This window comes from Anomaloglossus baeobatrachus, chromosome 3, assembly GCF_048569485.1.
Source record: "Anomaloglossus baeobatrachus isolate aAnoBae1 chromosome 3, aAnoBae1.hap1, whole genome shotgun sequence".
Classification (NCBI taxonomy): Eukaryota; Metazoa; Chordata; class Amphibia; order Anura; family Aromobatidae; genus Anomaloglossus; species Anomaloglossus baeobatrachus.
In genome coordinates this window covers 315,084,188-315,111,052 of record NC_134355.1, presented here as the reverse complement: position 1 = coordinate 315,111,052, position 26,865 = coordinate 315,084,188, and the positions used below count along the sequence as shown (strand labels likewise).

Here is a 26,865-nt window from a genome sequence, read left to right as displayed (position 1 = left end):
CCCAGAGAACCCGGCCACTGTACCCACATTCCCACTTTTGCCACGCTATTTTTATAGCAAACAGTGCTGAAACTTAGTGGCATCCAAAAAGTGGCTGCTATACTCCATTTTTGTCCCACTGGTGCCAAGCATTTTCCAGCACCTCTGCATTCAACCCTCATGCACATTTTGCTATGCTTTATAGCAAACAGTGCTGAAACTTAGTGGCATCCAAAAAGTGGCTGCTATACTCCATTGTTGTTCCACTGGTGCCAAGCAAGTCCCAGCACCTCTGCATTCAACTCTCATGCACATTTTGCTATGCTATTCTTATAGCAAACAGTGCTGAACATAAGTGGCATCCAAAAAGTGTCTGCTATACTAATTTTGTGTCCCACTTGTGTCAAGCAAGTCCCAGCACCTCTGTATTTAACCCTCATGCACATTTTGCTATGCTATTCTTATAGAAAACAGTGCTGAAAATTAGTGGCATCCAAAAAGTGGCTGCTATACTCTATTGTTGTCCCACTGGTGCCAAGCAATTTCCAGCAACTCTGCATTCTACCTTCATGCACATTTAGCTGCGCTATTCTTATAGCAAACAGTGCTGCCAGTTTTAGGGCCATAGTTGCATTGTCAGGGATAGTCAGTGTTGGTTCTTCAGCTGTCAATAAAGCTAGACCACCTCTGCAATCTACACCACCTCTCAATTTTTGCTACCACATTTTAAGTGGCTAATCTTGTTGCTAATAAAATGAGTGGCAAAAGGACAGATGCTGGTGGAAAGGGGAACAGGCGTGTTGGAAAAAGAAAAAAAGTTTGTGTCCGTGGGGAAGGTGGCAAAGCTACATTAACATCTGCTGAAGATAAGCCATCTTCCAGCAAAAGTAAGATGTCTACTACTTTCCGTGGACAATTCGATGTGCTCCCTTTTTTACGGACCCGAACATCTGTAAGAAAGGTAGATGAATCACAAAAAAAGAACATGCTTGAATGGATCTGAAGTGCTCCAACAAGTGCCCTCTCCTCCACCTCAACTACCACATAAAAAAAAAACGTCCTCTGAGTTGTCATCCCAATCACACTTGCTTTCTCCCAACTATCAAGTCTCCACTCACCCTGCACAGTATGGTGTAACAGAGATACTCATGTTATATAATTATTGCACCTCTATCTAAATTAATATTACAAGACATATTTCATTTTATAATAAGGTGCAAATTTATTCATGAATATACAAAGTTACTACAAGGGATAGTAGCAAAAAGAAGCTCAGAGCACACAGTAGTGTTGGTGGATACATGTTAAAAACAGGGGGGCGCACCTGGGGGGTTCAACCCAGAACCATGATCATGTAAGAAAAAATCCATAGGATACAATAGCCAAAAGGACAGATCAACAGATTATCAAAAAGATCCCATGACATATAGGGCATACAATGTCAATTATTGCATAATTTCCTCATCAATTCACATTACAATTACAGGTGAGGTTAGTCATATATATACAGCAATCTGACAGTATAAGGAGCAATATTGCATAGAAAGAAAGTTCAGTTTTGATCCTACGTCAGGGGATGCAGTTACAAGCATAATACAGCCCCTGACATAGTAATGCACCGATCAGACCCTCTTAGATAGTGGTAGATGCCCAAAGTTTTCCATGACAAAATAGTGCCAGCAGGGATCCTGGATAAAACCAGCAAACAATGTTGCTGGAAACGATATCTTACCAAAAAGGTTTCTGGGGAGACCCTCACAATGCACACCCCCCTGCACCTCGACGCGTTTCGCTGCCGCTTCGTCGGGAGGTGCAGAGGTGATGTGGGTGGTCGTTTTTATAGAGGCCAGTGTACCTTAACGTCCTATGGTGGCGCGCCGCGGACGCCCGATGTCCATCACCCACGCCGCCCGGCGTCCCGGAAGTCAGACCGCGCATGCGCGCAGGACAGACTTCCAATAGGACGCCGGGCAGCGAGGAGGAGAGAAGATCAGGGGGCCGTGCGCGCACAGGACGGAGGCTGTCGGCACCATGTTGGAAGAGGGAAGTGCCCGATATCCGTCACCCGCACCGGCCGGCGTCACAGAGGCCAGACCGCGCATGCGCACCAGTCAGACCAATGTGACGTCGGGCAGAGAGGAGGAGGGAAGATCAGGGGGCCGTGTGCATATAGAGCAGAGGCTGGCAATACCATATTAGTGGAGGGAAAGGACAGGGGCAGTACAGTAATGCCGCACAGAGAGCGAATAGCCTAATACATACAAAAATAAATAAACAAACATCACACCAATGTTACAGTAAATAACAATACAGGTATTTCTCTTAGGGTGTGCGGTTCATATATATGGCTGTAAGTCCATAGGTGCAGACATAATTTCCACTTTCCTCTCCTTTGCATTCCTTCTTTAACATCCCATCCATCCTGAATGTCAGGCCTACATAACCAACCACATCTATAAGTGAAAAGAATATATACATAAAAAGAGTTAAAAACATAAAAATAAAACCGATAGCAAAACAGCCGCCAGCAATTACAACCCCATATGGCACAGCACCGCAGAGCAGAAAGCCAAATCAAATCAGAAAGGGTTTATAGCTAACCAAATCATTAAGACCCTTTGGTTTCATAGTGTCAAGCAATGTTATCCAGCGGGCTTCTCTTTTAAGTAGGGCATTTTTTAAGTCACCACCCCTAGCCCCAAGATGGACCTTCTCAATACCCCTGAACTTCAACAAACGCCAGTTGGAATTATGACACTCTTTAAAATGTTTAGGGATATTTTTTAGAAGACAAATGTCTTCCGGTCTGTGTAGTTTGGCCGCATTCCTGATGTCACGGAGGTGCTCAAGAATGCGCACCCTGAACTCGCGGGATGTGAGCCCCACATACACCAGACCACACGGGCATATTGCCCAATAAATAATCCCTGATGTCCGGCAGTTGATGAAGTCAGTGATTTTATATGTGGTTTTATGAGATGAATCCCAGAATTCCACAACTCGGTCCATCTGAGGGCAAGCACCGCAATCTCCACAGGGTTAACATGTATCCACCAACACTACTGTGTGCTCTGAGCTTCTTTTTGCTACTATCCCTTGTAGTAACTTTGTATATTCATGAATAAATTTGCACCTTATTATAAAATGAAATATGTCTTGTAATATTAATTTAGATAGAGGTGCAATAATTATATAACATGAAGGTCTTTTTGCTGTTCTTGTGGTCTTTTTCTGGTGACCGTTCATATATATGGGTGTTGACATTATGGACCTAATTATTCAACTGGTTTTGTTTTGTGCTCTTTTTGGGAATATAGGTCTAACAATGGATTACCGAGGTCGGGATACTAGCTGGGCAGCGCAAGTCTCAGATGTGTTTGGGGATGGCGGCAGCCAGTCTGGCTCTTCGCCCCCGGTGCAGCACCGCGAGTTGCAGGTCAAATTGAAAAATTTTCTTTTTAAGCGGACCAAATCTTGGTGGAACAAGGCATCACTTGAGCAGTACCTCTTTAAGGATATTATACCTAGAGGTCTACGCATTCAGACATTCCCTGCCTTTGTAGTGGAAGATGATATATTCAAGAATAGGTGGGAGGAGGCCTGTAAGTTGTGCTCCCGTACCATGTTGGAGCTTTTGATTGGCTTTGATAAAAAGAGAATTCAAGAACTAGAAAGCGAAATTGAAAAAATTAACAAAGAACTCAAGGATAATATGTCTGAGGGTGCTTTGGCAGAATTCGATAAGGAACTCATCAAGGAATGTGAGGAATGGGAGTTGGATATCAAACAGAAAAAAGCTCAAAAATTTAAACGTGACGTGGCTGACTATCAGAGTGGCAATGTCTTTAGATGGCATCACAACAAAATTTTTAGATCAGGATCCCATAGCCGCTCTAAGTCACAATCCAATACTGAGTCACTTTCCTCTGGGGAAGGACCATCACGATCCCGGCCTCCATTTAATGACCAAGGAGGACATGGCTTCTTCACACATAGGATGGAAACTAGATATTCCACCAAGAAAAAGCAACGTCAACATGCCAAGAAAGCTTTCAACCCCACAGATACACTTAAGGTAATAAACCTTACTGACAAAACTCTTACAGATGATCAGATTAATGTCTTGCAGCTTGGTCTATCCTTTTCGCCGGTGGCTGACTTCGACGTCTTCACTGCCATTAAGGATCTAAATCTTTTTGGTCGCAAACTTCTCTTCAAGAAATATTTTTTGAAAAAAGAGAAGAGTTTACATTCTGACATGTCAATGGATGAATTGGAGGCAGTGAGGACTTTGGAGTCGCTATTGGCGGAACAGGAGGATTCAAACATGGCTGATTTTCCATCATATATCAAAAAAAGATCCACTGCATTTCCCCCTTTGTCGACTTGTCCTGTGATTGATTCATTTATTAAGGTGGTAACACAGGAGTTTAGATGTCTACCGTGTAAACGCACACATGACAATCTCACGTACAAGCAACGTCTGGCCCTAAGAGAACTGAAGAACATGGACGATGTGGTGATAAAACAGTCGGACAAGGGTGGAAATGTAGTGGTCTGGGGTAAAGATAAGTATGAAGTGGAAGCTTTTAGACAGCTGAATGACACCAGATGCTATACCAAATTAACAACAAACCCATTGAGGAGGTATCAGAGTGAACTTTATGATTTACTTTTTTTGGCATTTGAAAGAGGCGTTATACCCAAGTCTATCTTTGAGGGTTTGATTGTTGACTATCCGATTATACCCACCATCTACTTTTTGCCAAAGGTTCACAAAAACATAATCTGTCCACCAGGGAGACCAATCGTTTCCGGCAATAATAGTCTATGTGAACCTGTGTGCAGGTTCTTAGACTATTATTTGAAACCACTGGTCAGCACCCTTCCCTCATACATCCAGGATTCAACTGAATTTCTGAACAGGTTGGAGGGCATTATCTTTGAAGCAGATGTAGTCATTGTAACCGCAGATGTGGAGTCGCTTTATACATCCATATCTCATGATGATGGTATTGCAGCGGTTGACTTTTTCTTAAGAACTACAGCATTGGATGTCCGACTGGTTGATCTCCTCCTGCTTTTATTGAGATTTGTTCTTTCTCATAATTTTTTCTTATTTAAGGACCGCTTCTATCTCCAAGAGAGAGGAGTTGCGATGGGGGCGTCTTGTGCGCCCTCATACGCAAACCTCTTTCTTGGACATTGGGAGCGGTCTATTTTATATCCAGATTCGGAGATGGGCGCAGTCCATATGTGGCTGCGCTACATCGACGATATTTTTTTGATTTGGCAGGGGGAGATCAATCACTTGGACATCTTCATGCAACGACTCAACGCTAATGCTAATAACATCAATCTCACTTATGTTCACAGTAATAATGAAATTGACTTCCTGGATGTGCGAGTTTTTAAAGGGAACGATGGACTTTTGTGCACGGATATTTTCCGTAAGAAAACAGCGGTGAATTCTCTTCTGAGTGCCAAATCTTCACACCCAAGTCAGGTGATTAATTCCATACCTGTTGGTCAATTCTTACGTGTCAGACGGGTCTGTTCAAGTGATGCACTGTTTGAACGACAATCGGATGATCTAAAAAAACGATTTGGAGCTCGTCATTATCACCACAAAGCCATACATGATGGCTACATTAGGGCGAGGGACACCCCACGTAGTGAGCTACTTAAAACTCACATCAAGAAGGATAATGGGGATGTTATCCGTTTCATTACCCCTTATCATGCGCAGTGGTGGGAAATGTCGGATATTATCAAGAAACATTGGTCAATCCTCCATACCGACAATGACTTATCTCACATTTTGACTCCATTACCTGCGATCACACCTAAAAGGTCAAAAACTCTTAAGGATGAAATTGTGAGAAGTCATTACATTCCCGCTGCTGCCAAACCATTTGGGGCTATCAAGGGTATAAGATGGGGCTCCCGACCCTGTGGAGATTGCGGTGCTTGCCCTCAGATGGACCGAGTTGTGGAATTCTGGGATTCATCTCATAAAACCACATATAAAATCACTGACTTCATCAACTGCCGGACATCAGGGATTATTTATTGGGCAATATGCCCGTGTGGTCTGGTGTATGTGGGGCTCACATCCCGCGAGTTCAGGGTGCGCATTCTTGAGCACCTCCGTGACATCAGGAATGCGGCCAAACTACACAGACCGGAAGACATTTGTCTTCTAAAAAATATCCCTAAACATTTTAAAGAGTGTCATAATTCCAACTGGCGTTTGTTGAAGTTCAGGGGTATTGAGAAGGTCCATCTTGGGGCTAGGGGTGGTGACTTAAAAAATGCCCTACTTAAAAGAGAAGCCCGCTGGATAACATTGCTTGACACTATGAAACCAAAGGGTCTTAATGATTTGGTTAGCTATAAACCCTTTCTGATTTGATTTGGCTTTCTGCTCTGCGGTGCTGTGCCATATGGGGTTGTAATTGCTGGCGGCTGTTTTGCTATCGGTTTTATTTTTATGTTTTTAACTCTTTTTATGTATATATTCTTTTCACTTATAGATGTGGTTGGTTATGTAGGCCTGACATTCAGGATGGATGGGATGTTAAAGAAGGAATGCAAAGGAGAGGAAAGTGGAAATTATGTCTGCACCTATGGACTTACAGCCATATATATGAACCGCACACCCTAAGAGAAATACCTGTATTGTTATTTACTGTAACATTGGTGTGATGTTTGTTTATTTATTTTTGTATGTATTAGGCTATTCGCTCTCTGTGCGGCATTACTGTACTGCCCCTGTCCTTTCCCTCCACTAATATGGTATTGCCAGCCTCTGCTCTATATGCACACGGCCCCCTGATCTTCCCTCCTCCTCTCTGCCCGACGTCACATTGGTCTGACTGGTGCGCATGCGCGGTCTGGCCTCTGTGACGCCGGCCGGTGCGGGTGACGGATATCGGGCACTTCCCTCTTCCAACATGGTGCCGACAGCCTCCGTCCTGTGCGCGCACGGCCCCCTGATCTTCTCTCCTCCTCGCTGCCCGGCGTCCTATTGGAAGTCTGTCCTGCGCGCATGCGCGGTCTGACTTCCGGGACGCCGGGCGGCGTGGGTGATGGACATCGGGCGTCCGCGGCGCGCCACCATAGGACGTTAAGGTACACTGGCCTCTATAAAAACGACCACCCACATCACCTCTGCACCTCCCGACGAAGCGGCAGCGAAACGCGTCGAGGTGCAGGGGGGTGTGCATTGTGAGGGTCTCCCCAGAAACCTTTTTGGTAAGATATCGTTTCCAGCAACATTGTTTGCTGGTTTTATCCAGGATCCCTGCTGGCACTATTTTGTCATGGAAAACTTTGGGCATCTACCACTATCTAAGAGGGTCTGATCGGTGCATTACTATGTCAGGGGCTGTATTATGCTTGTAACTGCATCCCCTGACGTAGGATCAAAACTGAACTTTCTTTCTATGCAATATTGCTCCTTATACTGTCAGATTGCTGTATATATATGACTAACCTCACCTGTAATTGTAATGTGAATTGATGAGGAAATTATGCAATAATTGACATTGTATGCCCTATATGTCATGGGATCTTTTTGATAATCTGTTGATCTGTCCTTTTGGCTATTGTATCCTATGGATTTTTTCTTACATGATCATGGTTCTGGGTTGAACCCCCCAGGTGCGCCCCCCTGTTTTTAACATGTATCCACCAACACTACTGTGTGCTCTGAGCTTCTTTTTGCTACTATCCCTTGTAGTAACTTTGTATATTCATGAATAAATTTGCACCTTATTATAAAATGAAATATGTCTTGTAATATTAATTTAGATAGAGGTGCAATAATTATATAACATGAAGGTCTTTTTGCTGTTCTTGTGGTCTTTTTCTGGTGACCGTTCATATATATGGGTGTTGACATTATGGACCTAATTATTCAACTGGTTTTGTTTGGTGTAACAGAGATGGCTGAGTCTGCAGAGCTGTTCAGTCACACTATAGCCTGTGAATCAGAGGTCTGCTCCCAAGCTACAGTGAGTACAGACCAGGAAATGGTCTGCAGTGATGCCCAGAAGCTTTGTGACTCAGATTCAAGCCCTGATGACCAAGTTTATGAGCATAATGTAGGCCCTCATTCACAAACTGTAACATCTGTTGGTGTAGACAATGAGGAACATACTGATGATGATGAGACACAGATACCAGATTGGGATGACAACTTAAATATTCGGTCAGGGCAGGAAGAGGCTAGGTCTGAGGGTGAGGGAAGTGCAAACACAACGCTTGATGATGAAGTTCTAGATCTCACTTACTGTCAACCCACAGTCAGGCACTTGAGGAGGTCAACAGAGGCGGTGGAGGAGGATGCAACTGACGACGAAGTTACCTTGCGCCTTGCTGGACAGAGTCGGAGTACTGGTAGCACGTCTACAACTGCATCCTCAGCCACCACTCTGCTTCTAAACACAAGTCGGGGTGGCTCTGCAGGTCGCATGTCCTCTAAGCCTTGCCTAGCCTGGTCCTTTTTTGACCTTGCAAAGTATCTCCCAAATCATGTGGTCTGTAAAATTTGTCGGGAATCTATAAGTAGAGGCAAAAAGCTCACCAGTTTGACAACTTCTTCCATGAATCGTCACATGAATACCAAGCATAATTCCCAGTGGGAAGCTCACTGTGCTGCAATGCGGCCTAGCGTAGCGGGCCAACCACCGCCTGCCCCTTCCAGTGCATCCGCGCGCTCTTCATCTTCTAGGACTGTGTGGACAGCTGTCACACCTGGTTTTCCATGCACACCTTCCACCACTGTAACCGCAACAGGCAGTTTGCTTGGTAGGCCGTTAGTTGGTTTGGAAGGGGAAACAAGTGCGGGTGTACAGCTCTCTCAGACATCGATAGCACCAACGTTGGATGAAGGCAACATCATGTCTATGCCTGCACTTTCCTCACAAACTTGCATTTTTCCAGGGACACCCTACTCACCACCGTCTACACACAGCAGCCAGATCTCTGTCCCTCAGATGTGGACAAATAAAAGGCCATTTCCTCTGACCCATGACAAAGCTAAGAGGTTGACTTTATCCCTCTGTAAGCTTTTGGCTACCAAAATGCTGCCTTTCCGCCTGGTGGACACACAGGATTTTCGAGAACTTATGTCCGTCGCTTTGCCCCAGTACCAGATGCCCAGTCGCCACTACTTCTCTAAGAAAGGTGTGCCTGCGCTACACCAGCATGTCGCACACAACATCACCGCTTCCTTGACAAACTGTGTGTGTGAACGGGTGCATTTCACCACCGATACTTGGACCAGTAAGCATGGACAGGGGCGTTACATGTAGCTGACTGGGCACTGGGTAACTATGGTGATAGATGGAGAAGGGTCTGCTGAAAAAGTATTGCCGTCCCCACGACTTGTGCGCCAATCCTCTGCATGTAGAAGTTCCTCCAACGCTTCTGCATCCTCAACCTCGTCTGGGTCCTCCACCTCCACCCCAAGCCTGCCTGGTCAGGCCACCAGCGTTGTAACTGCACACAAGGAATCACGCATACCTCCTTACTATGCTGGCAGCAGAGCGCAACGGCATCAGGCGGTATTTAGCTTGAAATGTCTTGGAAATAAGAGTCACACAGCGGCTGAGTTGTGGACAGCGCTGCGGTCCGAGTTTCATAAATGGTTGTCTCCACTCAACCTGCAGCACGGAAGGCCATGTGCGATAATGCTGCAAACCTGGGTGCGGCCCTTCGCCTAGGCAAGGTGACACACGTGCCTTGTATGGCTCACATGTTGAACCTTGTTGTCCAGCAATTTTTAACACACTATCCCGGCCTAGATGGCCTTCTGCACAGGGCACGAAAACTGTCTGCTCACTTCCGCCGTTCAACCGCCGCAGCTGAGTGACTTGCATCGCTCCAGAAGTCTTTCGGCCTGCCGGTTCATCGAATAAAATGCGATGTGCCGACACGCTGGAATTCGACTCTCCACATGTTACAGCGACTGTGGAAGCACCGCCGAGCACTGGTGCAATACGTCATGATGTATAGCCTGGGCCAACGAGATGCAGAGATGGGGAAGATCACCCTCATGGAGTGGTCTCAGATCAAGGACCTATGCACCGTTCTGCACAGTTTCGACATGGCGACAAATATGTTTAGCGCTGACAATGCCATTATCAGCATGACAATTCCAGTCATTTTCATGCTGGAGCACACGCTAAACACTATTCGGAGTCAGGGGGTGGTTCAACAGGAAGGGGAGGAAGTACATGAGGATTCATATTCGCAAGGGATAACAACATCACCAAGGTCCAGACATTCATCATCATCAAGGCGGCAGGCATGGGACGATGGGGGAGAGGGATTAACAAGGGCACATGGTAGAAGGCAAAATGTTGAGGAAGGTGCAGGAGAACATGAAGAAATGGAGGACGAACTGTCCATGGACATGGAAGTCTCAGCAGATGAGGGAGACCTTGGTCACATTTCAGTTGAAAGAGGTTGGGGGGAGATGTCAGAGGAAGAAAGAACGGTTAGCACCTCTATGCACAAACACAGCAAGGACTTGGTCCACATGGATGCGCAAGACACATGAGCGCCTTCTTGCTGCACTACCTACAACATGACCCTCGGATTGTCAAAATTAGAAGTGATGATGACTACTGGGTTGCCACACTATTAGATCCCAGGTACAAGTCCAAATTTTGTGAAATAATTCCAGCCATAGAAAGGGACGCAAGTATGCAGGAGTATCAGCAGAAGCTGTTACTCAATCTTAGCTCGGCTTTTCCACCAAACCCCAGTGGTGCACGGAGTGAATCTCCCAGTTGTAACTTGCCAAACATGGGACGGTCTCGTCATCAACAGTCTAACCGTACCAGCAGCACCGCATCTGGTGCTGATAACAGCAATTTTATTGAATTGTTTCATAATTTTTTTTTAGACCATCCTTTGCAAGGCCAACAGAGACAAGAAGTCTGACACATAGTCAACGGCTGCAGAGGATGATACAGGAGTATCTCCAAATGAACATCGATGCCATGACTTTGCAACTGGAGCCTTGCTTATTTTGAGCTTCAAATCTTGAAAAATGGCCTGAGCTCGCCACTTACGCTTTGGAGATCTTATCGTGTCCAGCTGCCAGCGTTGTCTCTGAACATGTCTTCAGTGCTGCTGAGTGTGTGCTGACAGATAAGCGCACGCATCTATCCAGTGACAATGTGGACAGACTAACGTTCATCAAAATGAACAAGTCATGGACCTGCAAGGACTTTAAATCCCCTGTGTCATCCTGGGGAGAGTAAATGCTTGTGGATTTGGAATGTGCTTGATGCAAATGTACCTGTCAAGTTTGCAACTGTGGCACAAGTGCTGCCACTGAAGGGGTGTCTGTGGGGCCCAATTTTTGGAAAAAAGAGAGACTCCGCTTGGGGTAACCCTTGCTGTATTTTTAAAAATGAGCCAAGAAGAAAAAGTCATGATTCAGCAAAGACTTTGCTACCTATCCTGGTGTCATCCTGGCGACAGTTAAGGCTGGCGTATTTTGGAATGTGGTGGATGAAAATCAAAACATCCTGTTTGCAACTAGGGCACAATTGCTGCCACTGAAGTGGTGTCTGTGGGGCCCAATTTTTGGAAAAAAGGTAGACTCCACTTGGAGTAACCCTTGCTGTGTTTTTAAAAATGAGCCAAGATGAACAAGTCATGGTTCAGCAAAGACTTTGCTACCTATCCCGGTGTCATCCTGGGGACAGTTAAGGCTGGCATATTTTTGAATGTGCTTGATACAAATGTACCTGTGAAGTGTACAACTGGGGCACAAGTGCTGCCACTGAAGTGGTGTCTGTGAGGCCCAATTTTTGGAAAAAAGGGAGACTCTGCTTGGAGTAACCCTTGCTGTGTTTTTAAAAATGAGCCAAGATGACCAAGTCATGGTTCAGCAAAGACTTTGCTACCTATCCCGGTGTCATCCTGGGGACAGTTAAGGCTGGTGTATTTTGGAATGTGCTTGATGCAAATCAAAACATCCTGTTTGCAACTAGGGCACAAGTGCTGCCACTGAAGTGGTGTCTGTGGGGCCCAATTTTTGGAAAAAAGGGAGACTCCGCTTGGAGTAACCCTTGCTGTGTTTTTAAAAATGAGCCAAGATGAACAAGTCATTGTTCAGCGAAGACTTTGCTACGTACCCCGGTGCCATCCTGGGGACGGTTAAGGCTGTCGTATTTTGGAATGTGCTTGATGCAAATGTACCTGTCAAGTTTTCACCTGGGGCACAAGTGCTGCCACTGAAGGGGTGGGTGTCTGTGGGGCCCATTTTTTGGAAAAAAGGGAGACTCCGCTTGGAGTAACAATTGCTGTGTTTTTTAAAAATGATCCAAGATGAACAGATCTGGGATCAGCAAAGACTTTGCTAGATCTTCCCCAGTGTCATCCTGGGGACAGTTAAAGGGGTTGTCCGACATAACAAAAATTTTTGAGTTTAAGCTAATCTGCGCTGTATTGTCATATAAATCACCCCTACATTGTTATTTTTTGTTTTCTAACTTTTGTTCCTCTTGAATTCACCCTTTATTCTCTGCAGCTTCTTGTTTACATTCAGCTCCAGCAAACTGACCACTTCCTGTGCTGAACCTCCCAGTCACAGCTGGCACCGCCCGGCCTCAGTGTCCAGCCCCACCCCAGTGTCCAGCCCCACCCTCTGCCCGCCCCCTGCACACACATTTCCTGTCAGTATATTCTGCCCCAGCACCTTACCTGTTATCACTACAGCATTGCAAATAACAGCCCCACATCAGGCTCTGCACCCCACACCACATCGGGCTCTGCACCCCACACCACATCAGGCTCTGCACCCCACACCACATCGGGCTCTGCACCGTATACACACACATCAGGCTGTGCACCGCACACACACACACACACACACACACATCAGGCTGTGCACCGCATACACACACACACACACATTGGGCTGTGCACCGACTCCCCCCCCATAGGGAGTACATACTCACCCTTCCTCGGTCCCCGCCGCTCCTGCACGTTCGCGCGCTGTCTGTGCTCTGGCCATATCAGCACAGTAGTGACGTCACCGCTGTGCTGAAGAGAGCTCAGACAGCGTGCAGTGATGAGAAGCAGCGCAACGCTCCCTCTCATCAGCGCTTTCAAATATACCGGCATCGATGATCTGTGATGCCGGTATATTTGAATGTGTGATCCTGAGCAGGGGGCCCGGTGCTGGTGCTGACACCACGGCAGCTGCCGCCAGGCCCCTCCCCCAGGTCACGGACCCCACAGCAGTGCAGGGGGAGGTTGTGGGTAGAGTATGGGTTGCGGGGGAATGTGTGGGAGGGTGCAGGGAAGGGGGCGGTGACTCCTCGCACTGTACAGCCCGTAAAATTTCACAGGGGGAACTTGTTAATGATCTCAAGGCAGCTGGGACCACTGTCATCAAGAAAATCATTGGTAACACATTACGCCGAAATGGATAAAATTCTGCAGTGCCCACAAAGTCCCACTGTTCAATAAGGCACATGTGCAGGCCTGTCTGAAGTTTGCCAATGAACACCTGGATGATTCTGAGAGTGATTGGGAGAAGGTGCTGCTGTCAGATGCTACAAAAATTGAGCTATTTGGTATTAACTCAACTCACCGTGTTTGGAAGAAGAGAAATGCTGCTTATGACCCAAAGAACACCGTCCCCATTGACAAGCATGGAGGTGGAAACATTATGTTTTGGGGGTGTTTCTTTACTAAGGGCACATGACTACTTCACTGCATCAATGAGACAATGGATGGAGCCATGTACCATAAAATCCTCAGTGACAACCTCCTTCCCTCCACCAGGACATTAAAAACAAGTCGTGGCTGGGTCTTTCTGCATGGCAATGACCCAAAACATACAACCAAGGCAACTAAGGAGTGGCTCAGAAGCACATTAAGGTCATGGGTCATTTTCTGGAGACCTGATGGATCTCTGTGCTGCAATGCATTTTAGCTGGATGTGCGCCCTTGGAAGCAGGCACTGGGTCGACAGGCCCCTCCACCCCTGGGCCCGGTCGTGACCCCTGCGACTGTGATCATTACGCCCTGGCAGCAGCCCTTGTGGACACCAGTGATTATCATGATCCCAGAGATGTTTTTCAGGGCACAGAGAGACTCTAGGTACAGGATATGTGCAAGATAACTTGCAGGATGGCGAGAGCTCAGACCAGACACAACCGCCCAGCTCCAGTGCATCACCAAGGTCCCCTAGTGAAGTGTTTCTCAACTCCAGTCCTCAAGACCCACCAACAGATCATGTTTTCAGGTTTTCCTCAATCAGGTTTTCCTGGATTTCCTTAATGTTGCACAGGTGATGGAATTAGTCCCTGTCTAATATTGAAAAAAACCTGAAAACATGGTCTGTTGGTGGGTCTTGAGGACTGGAGTTGATAAACACTGCCCTAGAGGAAGCCATTTTTCTAGCGCTGCATATCAAAATATGTTTTACAACAGCCCAGGGCCGCACTAGGAATTTAAGGGCCCTATACTGGCAAACGTTTTGGGCCTCCTTGACACTCCGCCCAGGCTCCACCCCAGCTCTGCCTGCACCGCTCAAACCTTCCACACTCCATACTTGGAAAAATGTGCATATATATACACACACACAGTCATGGCCAAAAGTGTTAGGACCTTTGAAGCTGTTCCAGAAAATGAAGTATTTACCTCTATACCGCCCCTGTCCATTATACAATATACCGCCCCTCTCCATAATATCTCGCCCACATTGCCCCATGTATGATATCACCTCAAACACACTGCCTCTCTGTATAACATACCTACACACAATGCCCTGTGTATAATATCCCCACACGCACATTGCTCCTCTATATAATATTCCCCCCACACACTGCTCCTCTGTATAATATTCCCCACACACATAGCTCCTCTGTAAAATATTCCCCCCACACACACACAGGTCCTCTGTATAATATCTCTCCCACACACACTGCTCTTCTGTATAATAACCCTACACACTGCCCCTCTGTATAATATCCCCCATATACTGCTCCTCTGTATAATATCCCCCTTACACACACTGCTCCTCTGTATAATATCCCCCACATACACACTGTTTCTCTGTATAATATCCCCCCATACACTGCTCCTCTGCATAATGTCCCCCAATGTACACTGGTCCTCTAATAATAATATAATAATAATCTTTATTTCTATAGCGCCAACATATTCCGCAGCGCTTTACAATTCATATACAAACAAGTAACAGTTATAGAAATACAATATTTAGAGGAAAAAAAAAAAAGAAAAAACACAACCCTGCTCGTGAGAGCTTACAATCTACAATGAGATGGGGGGGGAGAGGCAAGGTTCAAGTGTTTATTTACAATGACAATCCAGCCATCTCACGGACATGGGGGATAGATAATGGTTTCCTCGACCAGTGGCCCAGAGCCTTGAGATGCCTTTGGGTGCCATGGAGTTTGATGTGGAGTTATGTTGTGAGAAGTTGTAGAGGGACTATGTGAATCGAATCTGATTAGGGAGTGTGATAGGCCACCCTAAAAAGATGCGTCTTTAGGGTGCGTCTGAAGCTGAGTAAGTTGGGAATTGTCCTAACTGCTTGGGGTAGAGTGTTCCAGAGGGTTGGTGCAGCTCGGAAGAAGTCTTGGATCCGGGAGTGGGAGGTTCGAATTAGTGTGGATGTTAGTCGAAAGTCGCTTGCAGAGCGTAGAGAACGGGTGGGGTGATAGACAGAGAGGAGGGTGGAGATGTAGGGGGGTGCAGCACTGTGGAGAGCTTTGTGGGTGAGAACAAGCAGTTTGAATTGGATCCTGTGATATATGGGCAGCCAGTGCAATGACTGGCACAGAGCAGAGGCATCAGAGTAGCGGTTATCCAGATAGGTGACCCTGGTTGCTGCATTAAGGATGGACTGTAGAGGAGAGAGTCTAGTTAGGGGGAGACCAATTAATAGAGAGTTACAGTAGTCAAGGCGAGAGTGGATCAGGGCCACGGTGAGGGTTTTTGTCGTTTCCATAGTGAGAAAGGGGCGGATTCTAGAGATGTTCTTGAGGTGCAAGCGGCAGGAGCGGGCAAGAGATTGTATGTGGGAGGTGAAGGAGAGATCAGTGTCAAGTATAACACCCAGACAGCGGGCTTGCTGCCTAGGACTTATCGTTGTGCCGCACACAGAGAGGCAGATGTCAGGTTTAGGAAGGTTGGAGGATGGAGGAAAAAGAAGAAGTTCAGTTTTGGAAAGGTTAAGTTTCAGATAGAGAGCAGACATGACATTGCAAACTGCAGTCAGGCAGTCACTTGTGTTCTTTTGTACAGCGGGGGTGAGTTCCGGGGATGAGGTGTATAGCTGTGTGTCATCAGCATAAAGATGGTACTGAAAGCCAAATCTGCTGATGGTCTGTCCAATTGGGGCAGTGTAGAGGGAGAAAAGATGAGGGCCAAGGACTGAACCTTGAGGGACCCCAACAGTGAGAGGAAGAGGAGAAGATGTGGAGCCAGCAAGTGATACACTGAATGAACGTCCAGAAAGATAGGAAGAGAACCAGGAGAGCACAGTGTCCTTTAGGCTGATAGAATGGAGCATAGAGAGAAGAAGACTGTGGTCAACAGTGTCGAAGGCAGCAGAAAGGTCAAGAAGAATAAGTAAAGAGGGGTCACCATTACATTTTGCTGTCAATAGGTCATTGGTCACTTTGACAAGGGCAGTTTCTGTTGAGTGTAAGGGGCGGAAGCCAGACTGTAAAGGATCTAGAAGCGAGTGAGTGGAAAGGCAGCGGGTGAGGCGAGAATAGACCAGGCGCTCCAAGAGTTTGGAGATGAAGGGGAGATTGGAGACTGGTCTGTAGTTGCTAGTGCAGGACGGATCGAGAGAAGGTTTTTTTAATAATGGAGTCATGATAGAGTGTTTGAGGGAGCAGGGGAAGATACCCGAAGAGAGAGAGAGATTGAAGATTTTAGTTAGGTGAGTGGTGACAACCGGAGAGAGTGTCTGGAGTAGAGGTGTGGGGAAGGGATCAGTAGGGCAAGTGGTAGGACGAGAGGAGGATAGGAGCCTGGAGACTTCCTCCTCTGTGACTGGGTCAAATGTGGAAAGTGAGCTGGATGGGATATGGGGATGGATGGGATTCACAGCGCTTGGTGGCTGGGAGCTGATCTCTTGGCAGATGTTTTCTATTTTCTCTGTAAAATACGAGGCCAGGTCATCAGCATGAAGGGCTGTGACAGGGGTCTGTACTTTGGGACTGAGGAGGGAGTGAAAGGTGTCAAAGAGATTTTTTGGATTTTTGGCAAGTGAGGAAATAAGGGTGGTGAAGTAGGTCTGTTTGGCGAGGTGAAGGGAATAGTTGTAGGTCCTTTACATGAACTTGTAGTGGATGAAGTTTTCTGGTGTGCGGTTTTTCCTCCATAGGCGTTCGGCACTCCTGGAGCATCGCTGAAGAAATAGAGTTTGGGATGTGAGCCAAGGCTTTTTTACTCTGTGTTTGGTCTTTCTGAAGGTGAGGGGCGCTACTTGGTCTAGTGTAGTTCTGAGTGTGTCATTGTAGTGCTTTACAGCCATATCAGGACAGGAAAGTGAGGAGATAGGGGACAGTGATGTGTGTAAAGAGTCTGAAAGTGTCTGAGAATCGATGGCCTGTAGGTTTCTGAATGTGTGATTGGTGGGAGTGTGCTGGGGCAGACGAGGATTTGTGAGCTTGAAGGAGAGGATGTTGTGGTCAGAGAGGGGAAGAGGTGAGTTGTCAAAGTCAGAGATTGAACAGAGGTGGATAAAGACCAGGTCAAGGGTGTTACCATCTTCATGTGTCTCAGAGGATGAGAGTTGTGAGAGGCCAAGGGAGGTGGTGAGAGATAGAAGCTGGGATGCAGATGGGGAGGAGGGGCTGTTTATGGGGATGTTAAAGTCTCCTAGGATAAGGGTTGGTGAGAGATGGCAGCAGGGGAAGTAGTGTCAGAATCCGGAATCCAGGTCTCAGTGAGGGCTAGCAGATTAAGAGAGTTATTGAGAAAGAGATTGTGGATGTAAGGAAGCTTGTTACATATGGACCGTGGACCAGAGAGCACAATTAAAAAAGGGAAGTGAGGGTGTACAACTAATGTCAATGAGGTTAGCAGGGTTTCTATGGGAGGTGGGGGAGGGGGTAAAGTTAGCATGGGGTGGCCCGGGATTGGGAGAGATATCACCTGAAAGAAGTAGGAGTAGAAGGAGAAAGATCAGATGATTTTTGGACTTGTGGCATGGCTTTTTGTGTAAGTCCCTGGAGCTTGATTGAATGAGATTATGAAGATAGGTGAAAAGAGCCTGGGAGCTGTGCATAGGAGAGGGGAGGAGAGAGGGGTTGATGTGGATGAGTGGTGATGGTGGGGTGACAGGGCGGTGAAAGTGGACAGTAAAAGCATATAGAATGATAGAGGTATAAATAATAGTCATGGTTAAAACAGACGGTGTCAAAGAATAGTTTACCGGCCTCCTACCCTGACTAACTGCCATTGAATTAACTGCCCAGCACTTCGCAATGATGGCACTTAGCAAGAGATGGCATGCATGCAACACCCCTCTGTATAATACCCCCCACACACACTACCCCGCTGTATAATATCCTCCATGCACTGCCACTCTATATAATTCCCCACACACTGCCCCTCTGTATAATATCCCTCAAGTGCATTGCCCCTCTGTATATTATCCACCACACAAGCTGGCCCTCTTTATTTATATATATATATATATATATATATATATATAATCTATATCATCACACATCCTCTGTATACTATCCCTCCACACACACATTGCCCCTCTGTATACTATCCTCCTGGAATTTATGTCCCCTTCCTGGTACATATATGTTCTCATCCTGGTATATATGACCCCATCCTGGGCCTTTCCTGGTATGTATGTCACCATCCTGGGACCCTCCTGGTATATATGTCCCCATCCTCGTATATATATACCATCCTGATATGTATATTCCCCTCCTGGGCACATTCTGATATATATTTCCTGTTCCTGGTTTTGGTCCTCTTCCTTGTATATATGTAATCCTTCTTGTAAATATGTCCCCTTTCAGGGCACCTCCTGGCATATATATATATCCCCTCTTGTCACATTCTGGTATATATATCCCCATCCTGGTTTTTGTCCCCTTCCTTGTATATATGTCCTCCTTCTTGTATATATGTCCCCTTCAAGGGCCTCTCCTTTTATATCTGTCTGTTTTATATTTTATTCACCCTCCCTGGCTCCCACGTTGCATGGCTTCCTCTCTGAGCCACCATGCATTTAGGCTGGATGTGCTCCCTCCGACACCCATCCAGCTAAAGCAAGGTAGGGACCGTGGCTGGGTACTGCGTGCCCCCCCACCACCCCCGGCGTTCTTTAGCTCTTGGAGCGCATACCTGTCCCCGCCAGATGCAATGTTCTCGCCACCTCCGCGTGCACGCAGCACTGTGATGAGGCGCAAAGTGATAACCTCGCCACGCTGGGCTGTGGGATGATGGGCCATTTTCCTGCTCTGCTCCACTTGCCTTGCTTCTGGCCACATGGCTAATTTGCATGTGATGCCCTAGAAGGGCTTCGCATGTACTATAGTCATTTGTAGTAGCTAAAGCGACACTACTGGGCCCCCCTGCTGCGGCTGTGACCGGGGCCCTGTGAAAGTGGTGCCCGGAAGAGGCTAAATAAAGCTAAGTAATTTTCCCAGGCACGGCTGGGCCCCACCTTTTCATCGGGCCCCGTACACCAGTCACGGTTGTAATGCCCTGCAACAGCTTCATGGACCATATGAAGCAAAAATATTGAGAAGTTCATTCACTTCAAAGCCAGAGTGTTTAAATCCTTTCTGCAGAAGACAGTTTTTGTGCTTTTGGTTTTCTTTCCTTGTTCCTTGCTCATCATTTAATAATTGTATATTTTTTCTGCTCACATAGCCAAATTAAAGCATGACTTTTTGTGAGATGAGTTGTAGTTTTTAAAGGCACTTTTAATTTTAACCGTCAGTGTACTAGCAGAAACTTTTGCTGCATTTTCCTCAATATCTGATGCATTTTTGGTGTAGAACTGAAGCAGCATTTTTATGGGTTTTTTTTAATTTATTTATTTATTTAGAGCTCTGATTCTGCACTTAAAACAACAATTTTTGTTATATACATTTTTTAAATGTTTTTTTTCAGGCTCCCTATAGAAGCTTGTAGAGAAAAAAAATGCACCAAAATGTATAGTTCAGCAGCATCTTTAGACATAAGTTATTATGAAATTAGTGTGTCTAAGGCTACTTTCACACATCAGGTTTTTGCTGTGTAGCACAATCCGGCGCTTTGCAGAAAAAATGCATCCGTTTTTTTTTGCCGCCGGGAGTGGTTTTTCCTCATAGACTTTTATTAGCGCCGGATTGTGCCGCATGTACTCGCGTTTGATCCGGTTTTTGCCGGCCCACCGGCGCCTATGATTGGTTGCAGGCAGACACGCCCCCACGATGAGTGACAGCTGTCTCACTGCAACCAATCACAGCTGCCGGTGGGCAGGTATATTTCTTGCAGTAAATAATTAAAAAAAAACGGTCCCCCCCAATTTTGATATCAGCCAGGATAAAGCCACACGGCTGAAGGCTGGTATTCTCAGGATGGGGAGCTCCACGTTATGGGGAGCCCCCAGACTAAAAATATCAGCCAACAGCAGCCCGGAATTGCCGCATCTATTAGATGCGACAGTCCCGGGACTCTACCCAGCTCATCCCGAATTACCCTACTGCGGTAGCAATCGGGGTAATAAGGGGTTAATCATGGCAGGCGTCTATGAGACACCCCCAATGATTCACCTGTAAGTGAAAGTAAATAAACACATACACCCAAAAAATACTTTATTTGGAATAAAAGACAAAAAAACACCCTCTTTCACCATTTTAATAAAATCCCCAAATACCCCTCCAGGTCCGACGTAATCCACAGAGGTCCTGCGATGCATCCATCTCTGCTACATGAAGCTGACAGGAGCGCCGTAGAACACCACTGCTCCCGAGAGCTTCACGCAGCAACTAAAGGGAGTCGCGCTGTCAGCGGTGACGTCATTGAGGTAGTGCCGGGGTGTGTGCAGTGATGGGTGGGTAGTGCTGGTATTTGCGGTGATGATGCGTGCGGTAATGCAGGGGTGTGCGGTAATGGTGCGTGCGGTAGTACCTGCGTGTGCGGTGATGATGCGTGCGGTAGTGCAGGGGTGTGCGGAGATGATGCGTGCGGTAGTGCCTGCGTGTGCGGTCATGATGGGGGTGATAGTGCCAGTGTTTGTGTGGGGATGATGGGGGTGATAGTGCCGGTGTTTGTGCGGGGATGATGGGGGCGATAGTGCCGGTGTTTGTGCGGGGATGATGGGGGCGATAGTGCCGGTGTATGTGCGGGGATGATGGGGGCGATAGTGCCGGTGTTTGTGCGGTGATGATGGGGGCGATAGTGCCGGTGTATGTGCGGGGATGATGGGGGCGATAGTGCCGGTGTTTGTGCGGTGATGATGGGGGCGATAGTGCCGGCATTTGTACGGGGATGATGGGGTCTCTCTATCTCTCTCTCAGCATAAAAAAACCCCCAAAAAACGGATCCGTCGCATCAGTTTTTACACAATCGGAGACAGATCCGTTGCATCAGGCACAAACCGGATTGTGCTTGATTGCAAAAAAACTGATATGTGAAAGTAACCTAAGGGGAAAGTTTATTCTTGTTGAAAGTCCCAAGCCACTGTAAGGCTGCTTTCACACTACGTTTTTTTAACATGCGTCCTGAACATTTTTTTAACGCAAAAATTGATCCAGTGCATATGCGTTTTCATTTCAATGCATTTGCAATGGACTCGCGTCAACATGCGTTTGCGTGCTGTTTAGTCAGGATCCAGCAAGTTGCAGTTTTTTAACATTTTTCAAAAATGCTACTTGTAGCGTTTTTGAGCTGCATCCAAATATTGCAAATCACTGGATCCTGACTAAACAGCATGCAAACGCATGTGAACGGTGGTATGCTGATAAACAGGATCCTGTTTGGCCAGAAACAAGCCTGGCGTGATCAGTCTCTCTCTTCTCTCTCTCTCTTCTCTCGCTCCTCTTTTCTCTCTCCTTTCGCCTCTCCACTCTCCCCTCTCTCCTCTCTTCTCTCTTTGCCTCTCTCCTCCTCTCTTCTCTCCCCTCTCTATCTTTCTCCTCTCCTTTCCTCTCTTGTCCTCTTTGCTCTCTCTCTCCTCTCTTCTCTCTCCTCTCTTCTCTCTCCTATTCTCTCTCCTCTCTTCTCCTCTCTCCTCGCTTCTCCTCTCTCCTCGCTACTCCTCTCTCCTCTCTCTTCTCTCTCTCTTCTCTCTTCTCTCTCTCTTCTCTTCTTTCTCCTCTCCATTCTCTTCTCTGTCCTCTCTTCTCCTCTTTTTCTCTCTCCTCTCTCTTCTCTCCTCTCTCCTCTCGTCTCTCTCCTCTCTCCTCTCTAGTCTCTTCTCTCTTCTCTTCTCCTTTTTTTCGCTCTCTCCTCTCTCATTCCTCTCTCTCTCCTCTCTTCGCTCTCTCCTCTCTCCCTCTCTCCTCTCTCTTGCCCCCAGCTGCGTCTGAATTTCCAGTCTGTCATGTTCAGTTCCCCTCACTCCCGATCACATAACTCCAATGCCCGCCCATAAACTTCAAGTGACAGGATCCTGTATAATAACACTTGCATTTCTCTTTGCAAAAACAGGATCCGCTTTTGCGGCAAAAAACCTAACTGCTTTCACACTAAGATTTTTTAACATGCGTCCTGAACGTTTTTTTGCTGCAAAAGCAGATCCAGTACAAATGCGTTTTCATTTCAATGCATTTGCAATGGACTTGTGTCAACATGCGTTGACATGCGTTTGCGTGCAGTTTTGTCAGAATCCAGCGACTTGCAGTTTTTTAACATTGTTTAAAAACGCTACTTGTGTTTTTGAGCTGCGTCCAAATACTGCATGTCACTGGATCCTGACTAAGGCCGGTTTCACACATCCGGCTTTTCTCCACTTTATCGGATCAGGCGCGCTCCCGTACAGTGTTTACATTACAATCGCTGCCCTGCAACTTCCTGGTCCCATGTTCCAATCACATGACAGCATGTGACCGGAGCTTGTTGCGCGGCCATTGTACTGTATACACAGTACGGGAGCGCGCTGGATCCGACTAAGTGGAGAAAAGCCGCATGTGTGAAACCGGCCTAAACAGCACGCAAACGCATTTGAATGGTGGTATACTGATAGACAGAATCCTGTTTGGTGTACTGAGCATGCTCAGAAACCACAGAGAGTGAGTGTGTTTCTTTATTTCTCTCGCTCTTTCTTTCTCTCTCTTTCTTTCTCTCTCTTTCTTTCTCTTTCTCTATCTTTTTTTCTCTCTCTCTCTTTCTCTCTCTCTTTCTCTCTCTTTACCTCTTTCTTTCTCTTTCTGTCTCTTTCTCTCTCTCTCTCTCTTTCTTTCTCTATCTCCCTCTCTCTCTCTCTTTCTCTCTCTTTATCTCTATTTCTTATTCTCTTTCTCTCTCTCTCTCTTTCCTTTTGTCTCTCTCTTTCTCTCTCTTTCTCTCTCTTTCTCTCTCTCCCTTTTTCTCTCTTTGGCCAGAGTCACACTTGCGAGTGCTTCGCGTGTAACTCGCGCGAGTCTCTCATTGAATCACCCGGCACAGACTCGCACTCTCCTGACAGGAGCAGGTCAGTTGCATGTGTGTCTATGCAGCTGAAACGCTCCTGTCCAGAGAGTGTGAGTCCATGCCGGGTGATTTAATGAGAGACTCGCACGAGTTACACGCGAGGCACTCGCAAGTGTGACTCTGGCCTTTCTCTCTTTATCCTCTTTTTTTCCCCAGCGGCATCTGAATTTCCAGTCTTTCACTTTCAGTTCCACTGACTCCCGATCACATGACTCCAATGCCTGCAGGATCCTGTAAAATAACACTTGCGTTTGCATGCGTTTTTCTTTAGAAAAACAGGATCCGCTTTTGCAGCAAAAAAATGTTCATAACGCATGTTAAAAAAACGTAGTGTGAAAGCAGCAGTAGATTTATAGGCCATTTAAACCAGATACTTCATTTGCAGACATGTGTTTTGTGGTATTTGCCCCTCATCAGTGCAATGCAGGAGGTCTGGTTTGGTTGAGTGCGAGGCTTCTGGCACGGGATCTAAGGGGGAACATTTCTCCTTGTGGAGAGTGTGTCTATTTAATTTCCCATAGGAGTAATGTTGCATGGTCTGTAAGTCTCTTTATGCCTGAAGAGACTATTTGCATATTCATTATATCATATCCATTTTGACAGTTAAATGCAGCAAATATTCTACAAAAATAATGCTTGAAAAAACACAGTATTTTTGTTACGTGGGAAGAAGGGCTAAATGATAATAGAGCCTAAAGTTTTGTATTTTTTTAAATAAAATTTGTATTCTCAGTTTGCATATATAAGTTAAAAAACTATTCAGCTGAAAAAACTATTTCGATGTTGTCTATTATATTACCTTTCCCAGATATGGAGAGATCTAGGAATTTTTCCCAATTTTCTGGGCATTTTATGCCTGGACGCATTCTTAAAAAGTGGTAATAGGAAACTAGAGCATCTTTTGGGTTTCGACACACATACACAACCTGAAAAGACAAGGCGAAATTAGCACTTTTGATTTATTGCATTTGTTTGTCTATGGCTACTAAATATTCAACAACAAATAAAAGTTATACAGTCATATGAAAAAGTTTGGGCACCCCTATTAATGTTAACCATTTTTCTTTATAACACTTTGGGTTTTTGCAACAGCTATTTCAGTTCCATATATCTAATAACTGATAATATATTAATATGAGTAATATTTCTGGATTGAAATGAGGTTTATTGTACTAACAGAAAATGTGCAATCCGCATTTAAACAAAATTTGACCGGTGCAAAAGTATAGGCACCTGAACATAAAAGTGACATTAATATTTTGTAAATCCTCCTTTTGCAAAAATAACAGCCTTTAGTCGCTTCCTGTAGCTTTAGGCTATGTGTCCACGTAGCGTCGAGCCTCTTGCAGTTCAAAACGCACCCATTTGCATAATTGGTTGTAGCCAAGAATGTGCGCTTTCTTTCTTAAATCTTCGAAACGCATCAATTTTATGTGCGTATTAGCTGTGTTTCCAAAGCGTTTCAATAGCGGAATCTATGTCGAAACGTTGCGTTTCGTTGGCATCATTTGATTGTATGTTTCCACAGCTTGTCCGTGGTTATTTAAATAAAAAAGTGATGGTTTCTGCTGATGTCATATCCTTTTTCATGTAAAGACTTGTCTTTTTTAACGAAACATGTTTAGCACACAGCACAAATAATTTTTTCTGACATTTTACACAATAAACATTATAATCCCCCCTCTTCCAATTTGAGTCATATTTTATTTTGATAATATTTTAAATGAAATTTATTCAGAACGTTACAAAGAAATTTGTTCGAATGTCACAATTTCTTCCTATCAAATATGCATTTTTATCATAAACTCCATAGTATATTTTTTAATTAACATTTATTTAATATTACCGAAAAAAGGCACATGACAAGATCATAAATTCTGATTCTAGTCATACTATATTCTGCATACAATATTTGTAAAGTTTGTATTTGTATAAAGAACTTATTAAATAAACGCTAATAACAAACACAACAATATTTAATTATCAAATACAGTTGCGTCTACAAAGAAACCATGCATATCCAAAGAACCAAAACATAAAACATAAATATCTCACAAAAAAAAAAAAAAAATCAGAAAAAATAAGAAATCCTTCAGTAATGATAATACAATCCATCACAACATCATGGCTGAGAATACAATTCTTGTGTGTAGTATCCCCTAATTTGTTCATTTGTGCGTGTAGGAATATTACCATGAGGTTGGATGTGCACATTACTATGTGTGTCATAATGTTGTCTAATTTGGGGCATATAAACATGTTTCATTGCTGGTGGTGCATATGATGTTGGATTTTGTGATTGGGTTTGTTCTCTGTTATTATTTTTTGATATGGATGGTGGCTGGGTTATTTGCTCATTGTGTTTGTTAACTGTAGATGTTTCTATAAGTTTCACTAAATCACCAGAGGATGGACCGGTATCCTGATTTTCAAAGCATCCTAGCAACGCACACATTACAGTCATGCATGTTGATTTTGCTTTTCCATCCTTCAGTCTTCTGATCCTTAATGCTATGCTCGTTCCAAAACTATCATATTCATCAGCGGTTGATGATGTTTGTATTAATTTTAATGTTTGGGAGGTTAATTCATCAGAATCATAATTATTTTTATTACTTGGATTTTTTTTTTATTTTTTGGCTTTTGATAGGTTGTTTTTTTTGGCAAATCATTGATACTTGGTGCTGCTGTAGCCTCACTGGTGTTTTGAATTTCTACATCATTGTGTTCATCATACAGTTGTGTTTGCAGAGAAGAATCTTCAGTTTCACCTGAGAGATTCCCCTGTGTCCTAGAATCATTTAATGTAATGTTTATGTGTATGCCGTGTTATTATAAATATATTTTAGTTAATTTATTTACACAATCAAAGTCATTTTGCTTATCTGAAATTACATGATGATTTATCTTTAAGTATATTTTTAGATTATTTAAAATATTATGCGTTGATGGCTGTTACAAAAATTTCTACCTTTACAAATATTAAAGAACTTACGGTCTCAAATAACGTCCAGTGTTCAGAAATTTCAAATCGTCATAATAAACGAAGTTGGGACGTTCCGGAGACATCCGGAGACATGTCAATTGTTTTTGCCATTTGGGTTTTGCACTGCAAAGCTGAGTTTTTGACCAAAGTTCTGCAACAAAAAGGCTGCAGTTTGAACTGCATAGTGCGGACAAGAAACCCAAATTCCCATAGACTTTGCTTGAAAAGCAGAA

At 45.1% G+C, this 26,865-nt stretch overlaps 1 protein-coding gene across 1 annotated transcript in view; it reads right to left on the bottom strand.

Annotated features, from left to right (window-relative positions):
- LOC142295231 (amine sulfotransferase-like) overlaps positions 1 to 26,865 on the bottom strand; it is a 171,682-nt gene that overhangs the window by 91,290 nt on the left and 53,527 nt on the right. Inside the window, exon 3 of the mRNA XM_075338324.1 lies at positions 24,446 to 24,572. Coding sequence (XP_075194439.1) covers positions 24,446 to 24,572 — 127 coding nt within the window. The remainder of the gene's footprint in view (positions 1 to 24,445; positions 24,573 to 26,865) is intronic.